The 13,868-nt window shown below is 42.5% G+C and overlaps 1 protein-coding gene across 1 annotated transcript in view; it reads right to left on the bottom strand.

Moving 5' to 3' along the window:
- The window catches only part of BEND7 (BEN domain containing 7), an 82,117-nt gene that overhangs the window by 6,821 nt on the left and 61,428 nt on the right, over positions 1-13,868 (bottom strand). The window contains exon 7 of the mRNA XM_040968302.1: positions 1,458-1,577. Coding sequence (XP_040824236.1) covers positions 1,458-1,577 — 120 coding nt within the window. The remainder of the gene's footprint in view (positions 1-1,457; positions 1,578-13,868) is intronic.

Genomic DNA, 13,868 nt, shown 5'->3' on the forward strand with positions numbered 1-13,868 from the left:
ACCCATCCACTGCTGTATCCCAGACGCATATATGGAAACTGGCCAGGAGAAAGAGACAGGACATCAATCCCAGAACTCTGATATGGACTGCTGGTGTCCTAAGGTGGTGAGTAAGCCCTATGCCAAATGTCCAAGTAGATAGATATTGTAAATACTACAGTCTCCTGTCCTATAACAGATAGCCTGAACTTGTCTTCTATCTAACTGAAATGTGTAGTTTGTTTGTTTGTTTTACCAGGGTCTGTTTCCCCAGAGTCCCTGGTAACTACATTCTCTTCTGTGTTCCATGAGTTCTATTTTTTAGATCCCATACACAAAAGAGATCGTGCAGTAACTGCCTTTCAGTGCCTGGCTTATTTCACTTAGCATAATGTCCTTAAGACTCATCCATGTTGTTGTGCATGACAAGATTTCTGTCTTTGTAAAGACTGAAGAGTATGCTACTGTGTCTGAATACCACTGCCTCGGGTTGTTTTCATGCCTTGGCTATTGTGAATAATGTTACCATGAACACGGAAGCCATGAACATTGATGTCTCTGGTACTTCGGTTTAGTTTCTGTTACCTATATATATTCAGTAAAGGGACTGCTATATCATGATAGTTCTGTCTTTAATTTTTTGAGGACTCTATCCTGTTTTCTGTAACGGCTGTGAAACTAAACAGCAACAACGAAAATGGATCTAAAGGTCTGTAGTGTTCTAGAGATAATCACTTTTACATGATGGGAGAGAACTGATCATAAAAGGATTCTTCACTAGTAAATTGATACTCTGTCACTTGGGGAGACTGAGACTTCAAGTGACCCATTGTAAATAGTTACAATTCAACTGGTATTTGTACTTCCTGGAAGTATCACCCAAGGATCACCCAGGTGTTACAAGCATGTGTGCACACACACACACTCTCTTACTTGATATAAAACTCCTTTATATTAGATGTGGAGTTCCTGGTAGAATGATTATAGTTCTTTTTTTTAAACCGTAAGCTACCAGTACTTCTATAAAAGCATGCAGGTACAAACAAATAAAAATCAATAGGCAGATGGAAGTAAACCACAGAAGAGAGATTCATTTTTGTCCATGACACATCAGACCACAAATGAGATTAGCAACCTTTTTTGCTTATACTATTCAGAGCAAATGGACTGACATGATTTTTAACCAACCTTAAGGCGAGTTTCAAATTTTATCTAAGACTTTAAGACAGCAAAAAAATAGCATAGTATACACAAAGGTGCAGAAAACATTTCCTGTCATATGTAGAAAATGTGTACTATGAAGAGCTACAAATATATTTCAATCTTTCCTTTCTTTTTTTTTTTACACCAAGTATGCTCATGGAACTTCTTCATTAAGAAAAAAGGCACTATGACCACCTCAGGGGAGGCGTTAGACTGTACAATATCTAAGAGCCGCGGAGTGCTTCCACAGCGACAGACTTGCAGCTTGTTCATACCTGAGCCTCTTTTTAACCTTCTTCTGGCCAGTTTAATTTGATCCTGGAGAATCTGTACCCAGTCCCTGGGGCCAGGAAGTTTATCCACATGGTTAGCAGTACAGTACTTTTCTGTGAAGACTGGAAGAAAATACGAAATAGAGTTAAGTATTGTAATAAATTAAAATACGCAAATCTGAACAAGGAACACAGGGGAAAGAAGTCTTTCTCTGAATGATGTCAATTTCACAGTACATGTCTTTGTCAATCTCCGTGTTAATATTCTTTTGGCAAAAATGGAGATTGGCTGGGTCCTGACAACATATAGTATGCAAGGTACTTCAAAGTGTTTGTGGAAAAGTGGACTTACAAGAAAAACTAATTTTGGTGGGGAAAAAAAATTGAAATACACACCTAGGTGTTTCGTAAGACAATTTCTGTGAACTTTTTGAAGGTCCCTTATACTGTGCTTTGCAATGAAACTGGCTAGAAAAACTAAGCTGTTCATACAAAAACTGCTCCTTCTCCTTGAGCTACATCCATGCGGCCTACACACAGAAAAAATAAAGCTTCCTGCTGTCTACTGGCCTCAAGACAAAGCTCACCAAATATATTGAAGGACTTCACTATTTCGTCTTTTATTATCAGCTCAACACTGAACGCAAAACTGCATAAAATGATGTTCTCATCGTGATTCCTACTAACTCCATTAGAACTCAAAATAAATAGTAATGCAGTGTCATAGTATAAGTTCCAAATCCTTGCATCCTGTACTGGATCTGAGAAGGGAGCTACACTATGAGCCCAAAAGGAACTACAGACACGTCTATGAGAGGGCGAAGGGGAGGTGGGATGATGTGGCAGGGAAGCTGAGCACAGCGGGTATTGCACACAAGGCCTGGGGCCGAACCTGCTGCAGACTTCGCTCCTGAGCGCCTTTCCACCTGCCTCCTCAATTTCCTCTCTGCAAGGGCCAACATCTCGTCACATTGCACTGCCTTCTTGGTATTTAAGATACCAGGGAATTTTAATGTTTCCAAAGGGTTCTTATAAAAAAGAAATGACAAAGGAAAATATTGACAGACTCAACTACGAGGAAAGGGGCATTTTCTACTGAATGAAAAATAAACATTTCATTAGAATGAAAAAAGCTAGATGTGCTAAATAGGACTGAAAATGTTCAATGTGTAAGAGCTTTTTTCAAATCAAAGAGGCAACTTCAAAAGTCTCCATGGATAAGTGAACAAAGTGTATTTAGCAGAAAACACTGGGTAAAACGTTCCCTATTATATAAATCAAAGAACTGAGAAATATACTTTATACCTACTAAACTGCAAAAGCATCTTTTAAAAAGCTACTATTTCACATTGACAAAATTGTGGGTACACCGCATGCTGAAATGTTACTGTTAGCAAAGACAGAGAAGGAGGGACTTTGTCCTTGAACTAGAAGAAGAGAAATGGCCTCCTTTGAAACCAGAGGGTAGAGTTCAAAGTGGTTCTAGCCTGAAGTGCTCTCTCCCGGGTCTTCAGTAGAATCCCTGGTGAGGGACTCACACAGTGTGAGGGGATGTTCAGAACCGGCTCGGAGCACAGGGGAACTGACTGTGGACAGTGGGTGAAAGCACGTGAGCAGCAGCTGGAGTGACAGCAATCTGCACAGTGGTGTTCTTCCCCTCAGGCCCTTGCAGCTCTTTCCTGGGACAGAGGTCTAGGGTCAGGATTTTGCTGGAATCTGGCGGGAGAACAGGGACACAAAGCCCTCGAAGGTGCCCCCTAGAGTGAATTATGTCACCTTTGACCCCCACCGATCTGGGAAGTGGAGCCAGAAGATGGCTCACAGAGTTGAGCTGTCTACAGCTGTCAGGGAATGTCACTGTCAGTAGGGCTGGCAAGCAGGGTTCATGGAGATGGGCAGGAGACATCAAGAACTGTCCCCCTGAGTCATAGAGTGAAAGACAGCAGCTGTGCATGGGACTGCTAAGGTGGGAGGACTCAAATGTGGTAGAGATCAAGGTCACCAGGATGAAGTCCAGACAGTATGTGGCTAGGGTTCAGAGGAATCTTCCACACAATGATGATGATGAGGTTATCCAAGATGGGAGCAGAACCTGGGGTACCAGGGAGACACAAGCCATCGTAAGGGGAAAGATTCCAGGGCAGCCCTTGCTGAGGTGAGGAGTGATGGTTAGGAAGCAGGATTAAGCATCAGGAAAAATAGCAACCAGGCTCTACAAGGCATGACAGGTGGGACACAGGGGGGAAAGCTGCATCCGCCTGGAAGAGACCCAGAGGAAACAGGATCATTGAAGGGTAGGAATGCTTTGAAATCCCTTATACTAGTTCTAAGTAACTTCATGGTCTTCATTGTTTCTACTTCCCTTCAGGCACCTCTAACAACTAGTGCCTTGCACTGAACCAAAGCTGAAGAAACATCCTCTGGATACACAAATTTTCCAGTTTTGTTTCTACTGGAAGCCAACATAGCAGCTCTCATATTTAGACTAACTGGGGGAGGATGGCCTTACCTAAATCAGTAGGAAGTCTTAACTTGATATATTTAAAGAAGCAAGGTTTCATTGCCTTTAAATGCCCCTATAATAACATTTGCCAATTAGAGATCTGCCAAAAAGTCCCCGCAAATTCTGCTTTAATAAATAGAAAAATCTGTACTTAGCATTTTATTTACTTGTACCAAAAAATGTGTGCTAAAAATATGATTGAGTGCACTGTCTTAGCAGGTAAGCCTCTTCCCACTTGTAATATTATTTATACAATTAATTTCCATAGCAACGCCTCTCTTCTTAGACTGCAAAATGCATGAGTTGACATGATCACACATTAGAAAGTCGTGGTTCTCGATTAACAAACTAAGCTTTGGACTGTGGCAACATCAAAATGACACCATGTGCATCAGCCACCAAGTTGGGGAGGCCCAAAGGGATGGCCGTGGAGAGCTTCTTCCCTGGCCCCTGCCGACCCCAAGGGGTTTCAGATCAGACCTTTCTCAGGTAACCCTATCAAATAAATAAATATACAAATAAACAAACAAAACAAAGAAATAACCACTTTTGCACTTGATGTTTTCTACCTTCAATTAAAACACTGAGTTTAGTGGGAAGCAGTGAGGAAAAATCCACCTCCTGGGTTGGCCTCTGAGACTTCTGAAAAAGCCTTTACAGGTAAATAGTTGCATTGGGCAAACTATCTGCATTCTAGTCCACTCTATCCCCAAACATAAAAGAGACTTATAACTAGAATTTATCTACTGCAGACAAAACCCTCTTCTCTCTTAGAATGAGGCCAAAAGACTGTCATTGCAATGATGTGACAACAGTCAATAGCTCTGTGAATAGAAGGTATGGAGTAAGCAGAATATATTTTTGCTATCTGATTCCACAGCTAAAGGTCATGCTATTATCCTGGTAACAGTTCCATTAGGAGTAATGATGTGAAAAGAGATATTGCATTAATGCATAGGGCTTCCTACTTCGTTAATAGTGGGTCATTAAGAATCATTGAATAATTTGCATTCATTTTTAGAATGCAATATGTTCTAAAAAGACATTCTCCCACCCTCCTATTTTAATATATTAAGGAGAAGTGAAGGCTAATTTCAAACGAGTCCAAATAATCTCAGTAAGTGGAGTAAGGCCAACAATTAAGCTATGTAAGAGTTAAAACATCTACTCTGCTTAATATAATTTAAGATCTGAAGACACAGAGAATTTTGCTAAGTCACTGGAGAAATGACAAATGCTCGATTTGATCTGTACATGAAGAATGACTTTCCCCAGATGCTTCATTCGTCTGAACCGTGTGTGCCCTTTAATTGTACATAAATAATGAATAAGCCGGTGGTGGCTGGGCAGATCCTTCCTGAAGAATGTGGCTTTGAATATCATCATCAATGAGCACTGTGCTCAGTGGCATGGCCGACACGCTGAATGCACCACCTTGAGAGTACAGTGGATTGGCCACGTTCCCCATGCAGCCATCCAATTCAAGCGCTGGATCCTAGGGGGGTTTCCACTTGTAGAACAAGGTACAAACTTTTCAAACAAGTTACCATGCTGTGCAGAAATGAATGAACTCCTCCACAAACTGGACAACAGCAACAAGCAGCCCACTGCTGGGGTAGGCCACTCCTTTGTATCTACATGTGGCCAAACCAACCAGATTAGCATCAAGCAGAAGTAAAGGTTGGCTCCTTGTCAGATGTGCCAAGCTCCTAGAGTCTGTTAGTGGATAGGGAGAGACAAGAGCCCAACAGTAGTGCCGCAGGAGACAATCAGTCTACTAACCAGGGACTGCTTGCAGGTGGAGACATGCAAAGTGACAGGGATTCCTGGGGAGTGGAATATTATCATCACCCTCCCTTTGGTGAGAACATCATCAGTACTTGTCACACATTCTCTTCTCGCTCCTTGTGCTCTCTCAAAGTTATTATTTGAGATGTGTGTCATGCAGCTCATATGTATCTAATGGAATTTTTGTAATAACTAATGGGGTAGATATTGCAATCCTAAAGAACAGATGACAAAGATCAAAATATGGAAGGGTTAAAGAACAGTCCAGGCTATTAGGGATTATTTTCCACATAAATTATTTACTGTTTAATCTTATAGAAGATTACACAGACATTACACAAGAAAGGTGGTTGAATTCTAAATATAAGCAAAGTAACATGAAGGAACTACTTCCGTACCACATACTTGAACATAGAAGGTTACTTTCAGCCATGCCACTAGAAGCAGGGAGGAGAACTGGGCAGAGAGAACAGAGGTAGGCCCAAGGCTCTGGCCCATCGCCCACTTGTGCCCTCAGACCAGGGAGGCAGGAAGAGCCAGAGGGAAAAGCTGCAAATGGAAACTGGGCCACAGGTAGGATGCCAGTGCAGGTGTTTTCATGTTGATCTTTTTAAACTGGCACATAGTTGTAGATATGTTTAGAATACTGTGTGATAATCTGATACATGTATATCAGATTATCAAGGTAATTAGCATGTCCATTGCATTAGACATTTATATTTCTTTGTGTCAGGAACCCTTGAACTCCTCTCTTCTAGTCCTAACAAACTGTCGTGAACTATGGCCACTCTCTGTTACTACAGGACACTTGGACCATTATCTTGAACCTGAGATTTGATGATTTTGGCCTAAATTTTCCATAGCTTTACTATGCTAGGTAATGTACTATGATAATATTTGGTGTGCCATTCTTCAGTTCGGTGGGAAAAACGGAAATGTGTAAATTGTAGGCTTGACACTTGCTCTAACAAGTGCTAGAAATAATAGTCATTGCAGCAATTAAGGTCCTCTCAGAAAAGACAAAAAAGCCGGGGCAAGAGCTGGTTGTTCAGCACAGATTAAGTTCCTCCACCTCTTGGTGCAATTGTTCCTGGTCTAAGGATGACCAATGTTAGCAGAACACATGGGGAGCCAGGTCCAAGTTTTCACCTACACACAATACCTGCACTTGCAGGAGAGACTGGCGAATCAACTACGAGAAGTAATATGGAATTGGAGGGAGGTTCTTTCTACATCTGAAATATTTGATGTCACAGCCGAACACTTGCACTTCTTGGGGTCATGGTGGTAGAAGTGGAGAAATAAACAGAGGGTTGACTGGCAGACATCATGCTAGAACCAAGGCTGTGGTGTGGGAGCTGGCCAAGTTTTGCGATGTCCGTGGGAAACAGCCCATCCTCCTGTCACAGTGGGCAGGGTTTTGGGTACCAGTGTTCTCTACACTGCAGCCTGCCTGGAGCCTTGATGGGTCCAAGCCCAACCTTACAGAAGCTGAGGCATAGACTTGTTCCTGAGAATAGTAGGCAAGGAGAGCAAAGCTGATGGCATGGTGTGAGGAAACAGGATGTAAGTGGAGGTGGCTAGCTGGTAAGAAAGGGTGACATGCATAGAGGAGCAGGGCTCCTGAGGGACAGGGAGGGTGGCCTATGGGATAGGGACACAGCCCCAGGGCAGCCTCCATCAACCAAACATCTCCACTCTCAGCCTTGTAAAGCATCTTGTTCCTAATGGAACTTGAACTATCCTCCACTTTGCCAAACCAAAGAGCCTTCTTGAAGAGAGCACTTTGGTTGGAGAACAGTGTGATTCTCAGTGCACCAAGGATTATATACTATCACTTCCTCTAGTGCCCCAAACTCAGCATACTGAGTGGGCACTGCCAAGGGTGCTCTTTGCTTCCCTCAGGCTGGCCTCTGGGACACACAGACATCAGAGGTACTTTGTGAGACACACAAAGGATCTTTGGAGATGCTTTGTGTTTTTCTATCTGTTTTTGCTGATTCTTACTCAGTGCAACTGTAGAGGATGGTCCTTTATCAGATACTGGACACAAGCTGAGCAGTGTTTCATATCTGAACCTGAACCCTACTGTGTGCATATTCTAAAAATAATGCACATTCACTCAAGAATATACCCACAACATGCCAGGACTATGCTAGCTGCTAGTGAAAAGCTGGCCCCGTGTCCTCAAAATGTGGCAGTGAAAGCCGTTATAGGCAAACAAAGGCCAAAAACCACTCAGAGTACAACTACTACTGCAGAAGTAAATACAAAACCCACGGAGAAGGGAGACCTCTGTTCCTAGCAGGGCAGACAGTTGGGAAAATTTGGGTAAACTTTGGTTAGGCCAAAATCTAAGGAAGAAGTGGGTTAGATAAAGACAGGGAGAAGAAAGTGGAGAATGCTGGAGAACGGAGGAAGAGCGGATGCAGGCCAATGGCACCCTGCAGCTGTCCTGAGGGGCGTGCCTTGCAGCCTCAAGAACCACAACAGGTTTGTAGATGAGTAACAGGTTTGTAAATGAGGAAATGTGGTAGACGAGGGAGATGGAATTGCAGCCTCCCCAGAAAACTGTTAATAAATACGGATCGACACACTGGTGTAGGGAGGCCACAGGCAAGTTCTGTCTAGTTTTTTGGGGGGACGGAGAAGCTGCCTGGGAGGATTCCAGGCTCAGAGTGGAATCTGTAGACGACCTGAAGTGTGGGGTTTGCTCATCTGCATGAACAGCTAAGAGAGTAAGTGTAAGCTCCAGGCTCCAGACAAAAGGAGAAGCAGAAGGGGCGCTCCTGCAACCTGGGGCCCCAGCATACTCTCATGGGGAAGCAAACAAGAGGAAACAAAATAAACCAGGACCACTGCAGGTGAGCTTGGAGTTGTCAACAAAATGCTTTAGGAAACAAACAAGAGCCAGCAGATCCACGGAAAGCACGGTAAGATGCCCCACTCACAAAACGTCAAAAATCAATATGCATAAAATGATCCAAAAAAACTAGTTAAAAATTCCCATAAATGCCCATAGATGTTTCAGAGGGAAAGAAAGAATGAAGGAAAGTCCAAATTGAAAGATAGTAGGTAAAAAATTCCAGACTTTATGAATCATGAACAATTGGTTCCAAGGAGCATCATGCGTCAGCAGGCTAAAACAATTTATATCCCAAGACCTGTAAAAAGAAACTGGAGAATGCCAAAGGCAAAGAGCTACTGAAAGCAAAAAAACAGAAACTGAGCATCTACACAAGACAACAGGTTGGCAGCAGCCCCGAGGCAACAGCTCATCCAGAAGTTACTGGAGTTCCTTCCACTACTCCAACAACAAAAACCACCCTCCATCTAACAGAAATCACTGAACTAACCACATCATTCAACAGGTGATTGTGAAATAAAGAGATTTTCAGAATAAAATTCAAAGAATATTCAGATCCTCCCTCAGTTTTAAAAAGCACTAAATGTGCAACTGAGTAACAACACCACTGAAGGAAGAAAGGCAATGGAGGAATAGAAAGGAGGACATGGTCCAGTAGATATTCAGCTATTAGAATAAGAGCATTAGGACAGCTGTGGGGCACTAACTCAGAGGCGGATACAAGACTGGCTGCAAACACGGGAAGCAAGGAGCTCAGTGTACGATGGGTTCACAAATTGGTACAATAAAGGATGGTGTTGGGGTTGGTGTGGTGGCAGGCTAATCCTATGTCTGTGGCATCAGCACCCCGGATGGGCACTGGTTCACGTTCTGGCTGCCCCACTTCCCAATCCGTCTTTTTGCTTATGGCTTAGGAAAGCTGTGGAGGATGGCTCAGGTCCTTGGGCCCCTGCACCTGCGTGGGAGATCCAGAAGAAGCTCGAGGCTCCTGGTTTCATTTCAGTTCCAGCCATTGTGGCCACTTGAGTGGCCAGTGGATGGAAGATTTTCCTGTATCTCTTTCACTCTTTCAAGTTAAAGGAAAAAAAGAAGAAGAAGAAGAGGGGGAATATTAAAATGAGAGGAATAAGGAGGGGCCAATCCCGTGGCAACACGTTAAACCTCTGCCTACAGAAAAGGCTCAAGTCCATATGCTCCACTTCTGAACCAGTTCCCTGCTAATGCTAGCGCTTAGACCCCCGGGTCTACATGGGAGACCTGGATGAATCTCCTGGCTTGATCCAGTCCTGGTTATAATAACCATTTGGGGAGTGAACCAGCAGATGGAAGATCAATCAATCTCTCTTTCTGCAACTTCACTTCTCAAATAAGTAAATAAATCTCTTTTAAAAAGAGTAACAATGACAATATGTTTCTCATATTTCAGGTAAAAGTAAATTTCAGTTGGAGTAAACAAAATCAATAAAATATAACTTACATATTGTAGAGAAAAAAGTAAGGGAACATTTTTTGTCATCAGTGTAGGGAGAATTTTTTTTTAATGGGTTCAAAACAGTGAAACACATTAGAGAAAGGAAACCTAGCAAGCATCCATTTTGCTTTGTTAAAACATCATCTGCAAGGTTCATGCCACTTGGGAAACAAGAAATGCTATCTGCAACTCATGTAACTTGACAAACAACTCTGGTAAGAAACTATTTTCTCTAAAGGAAAAAATAGGAAGAGGCTGGAAATTCAGAGAAGTGACTAAATAGAGGTGAATGTGGAACAACACTCAACCTCATTGACACCAGGGATTACATCACTGAGGCACCAATAAGGTGTCAGCTGAGGGGAATCACACTGGTGACAATTCAAGCTTGATAATTGTCGGTAAGAATGAGGGAAAATGGGCATTCTGATGCACTGCGGGTGGATGGAAGAACGGTATCTGTCACTGCAGGGTGCCACGGGACAAGGCAGAGTGGAACCTCAGGTGCAGATGCAGTGAGCTATCCCTTAGCCATTCCACTTCATTCCATGGAGCAACTGAGAGCAGCAGCAATTCGCAGGAGGATGACTGCCGCCTTGGGTAATGGTAAGAAAACCACCTGTCTCTTATCAAGCCGGGGCTAGAAGTTGAAATGAATAAACTAGTACCAATGTATGGATACAGATAAACTTCAAAAAGGATGTGTGACTCAAACTCCAATTGCAAAAGAATAGTATGATGCTGTGTGTGTGCAGACTTGTAAGTACACTAACACCAGGTGTGATTTGTATACACAAGCAGTCAACTAACTAAACAACCAACCAACCATGAATGGGAAAGACATGCACCGCCTTTAGGTTACTCTGGTCGGCGGAGGGGTATGGTGAAGACGAAAAGGGAATGGAATACAGAATGCAGAACATTCTTAATCAAAAATAGAAACAGGGTATGAAGTAACATCTGTTTTAAAGCTCAGGAGTAAGGAGGAGAGGAAATGAATCTCAACAAATGACTTTACCACATTCGGGATGAAGAGGAACGCTGTTACTTCTACTTTTCAACCGGGAGATTACTATTAATGGGAATAAATGTGATTCTTCAGTCATTACAAACAAATCAAGGGTATTTCTTATAGGCCAATGCCACAGAAATGGTAACAATGACTGGATTTCAATTATACTCCACACACACACACACACACACACACACACACACATGCACTCTCTCTCTCTCTCTCTCTCTCTCTCTCTCTCTCTCTTTCTCTCTGGGGGATTAGCAATGACAGCCACCTTTAAAAGAGAACTGGGTTAGAGGGGAATAGATACGATTGTGGTGTGGTGTGTTAAACCACGACCTGCAAAGCAGGCATCTCAAATGGGCACCGGTTCAAGTCCCAACTGTTCCACTTCCATTCCAGTTCCCTGCTAAAGCGCCTGGAAGAGCAACAGAAAATGGCCCAAGTGCTTGGATCCCTGTATCCTTGTCAGAGACCTGGATAAGCTCCTGCTTCAGCCTGGCCAGCCCCATCTCTTACAGCTATTTGAGGAGTGAATCAATGAATGCTTAATATCTGTCTCTTTCCCTCCCCAACTCTTTGAAATAAATAAAACCTTTAAAAGAGAGGTGTGGGGGTTGTTATGGTGGGTGTTGTAGCATAGTGCATTAAGCAACTGTTTGGGATGCCCATATTCAATACTGGATGGCTGGTTCAGGTACGAGCTATTCTCCCAGATCCAGCTTCTTGCTAACGCATCCTGGGAGGCAGTCAATGATAGTTCAAATACTTGGGCCCTGCCTCCCATGTTGGAGACCCAGACAGTTCTAAGCTCCTGGCATTTGTCTGGCTCATCTCCGCCTACTGCAAGCATTTGAGAAGTGAACCAGTGAATGACAGATCCACTTCTCCGTGTCACTCTTTCAAGTAGGTGAAAATAAACAAACATTAAAAACAGAGAACGTGTGATGCTACAAAACTCAGGAATTCACTTGCAAGGACTAATGGGCAGAAGGTATCACTTGATCTGATCTTTCATGTCTCAGTTGAAAGGTGATCTCAGCTGAAGTGAGGCCTCCCTGAGTTTGTTAGCCAGTGATTAAAAAATTTTTTTATTTTTAATTTTATGATACAATTCTGTAGAATCTGGGATTCCCCTCCCCAAAATCCCACCCCAACTGATTTTCCCCATATTGTTACAAAAATACAGGAGTTATATTTCCATCAGTCTGTTATTTAAGTGTGCCCCGACATTGTTGGTACAGACAATGTCAGACAGTCCACCATCCCATTGTCTAGATATGTCCAACGGTTTCACTGGGATCCATCTTTGATTTGGAAGTAGGGATGCATGTTGCATTGTGCCTTCAGATCTGGATATGGTAGTCTCTATTACTCCATCACTACACATTCCAGTTTGTATGATGGTTTCCTTATACTACAGAGAACATACTATATTTGTCTTTTTGGAATTAACTTATTTCACTGAGCATAATGGTCTCTAGTTGGAACCATCTAGCTGCAAGTGGTATAATTTCATTCTTTTTAATTACCCAGTGATTTAAAATAATAGTGTTTGGTCAGGCAGGTATTTGGTATAGCCGCTACCATGTCTCTTAGTACACCCATATTCTGGACTGGAATGCTGGAGTTCTGGTTTTGCTTTTGAGTCCAGATTTCTGCTACTATGCACCTGAGGAACCAGCAAATGATGGCTCAACTATTTAGGGTTCTGCCACCCATGTGGGAAACATGGTTAAATGCAGCCTGGCCCATCCCAGCTGAAGCAGATAGGAAGTGAACTAGTGGATGGGAGAGCTCTCCCTTTCAACTAAATGAATAAAACAAAATAATGGCTAATATTCCTCAAGACTATAAGCTCACATGTTTAGGTCATAGCTAGCACAATGAACATAGGCAAGTATAAACATATGGTTCTTGAAATAAATCCAAATAATTTTTTTTCCTCTGGTCTGTGATTTAAACAAATTAAAGGATGATTTTTTTTGAGTAGGCAATCATGTGTCTCAAAATGTTAAGTCTCTCAGTTAATTTCAAGTTTAGCCTAACAAAAAGAATTTCTCACAAGTGTGTCTGAAGTTGGAGATTTAAGAAACACAATAACTGCAAACAATGTACTTACATATGAAATGAGAATATCCTACTGGCTTGTGGATCTGAGTTGCAGGGGCATGCCGGCAGCCAGTCAGGCCAGACAGCAGTCGGGGACACTCACGACCATAATGACCATCCTGTACTCAGTGCTGACACTGTGTGGGGCTGTCATTTTCAGTTGGTTTTTAACAAAATGGGTCCTGGATACCCATTTATAATCAATTCTTTGTCATATGTATTTAAGTTTTTAAGGCTCACTTTTGAGAATTTGGATTAAAATTTCTGCACCATCAAGAATCTCTGTCAGACATGGAAAACTAGCCAGACCACACTTTTTCCTAGAGAAGACCATGTTTCTAGGGATTGAGTGACAGTTGGGAGCAAACCTACATCCCATAGTGCTCTTTTCATTTTCCCCAGGCTGCTGGGATTTTTTAGGTCTAACAATCTTAATCACCACGGTTCTCAAAGAGCTGAAGCCAGAATAGTCCAGAGGAAAACACGAACATCCCCTGTCTTCCTTCATTCAACTTTTCTACAGCGGCATCCCTGGCTAAATGGAAGAGTTGGAAAAATGGCTTCTCAAATTAAGCAACATCAATTTTAGAAAGACTGTAGCAGAGCTCATTTGTAACTACTGAGAAATATGAGTAACACTTTTCTTTGGTGAGCTGTGC

The sequence above is a fragment of the Ochotona curzoniae genome, unplaced genomic scaffold (genome assembly GCF_017591425.1).
Source record: "Ochotona curzoniae isolate NIBS_2020 unplaced genomic scaffold, NIBS_Ocur_1.0 scaffold_4683, whole genome shotgun sequence".
Taxonomy (NCBI): Eukaryota; Metazoa; Chordata; class Mammalia; order Lagomorpha; family Ochotonidae; genus Ochotona; species Ochotona curzoniae.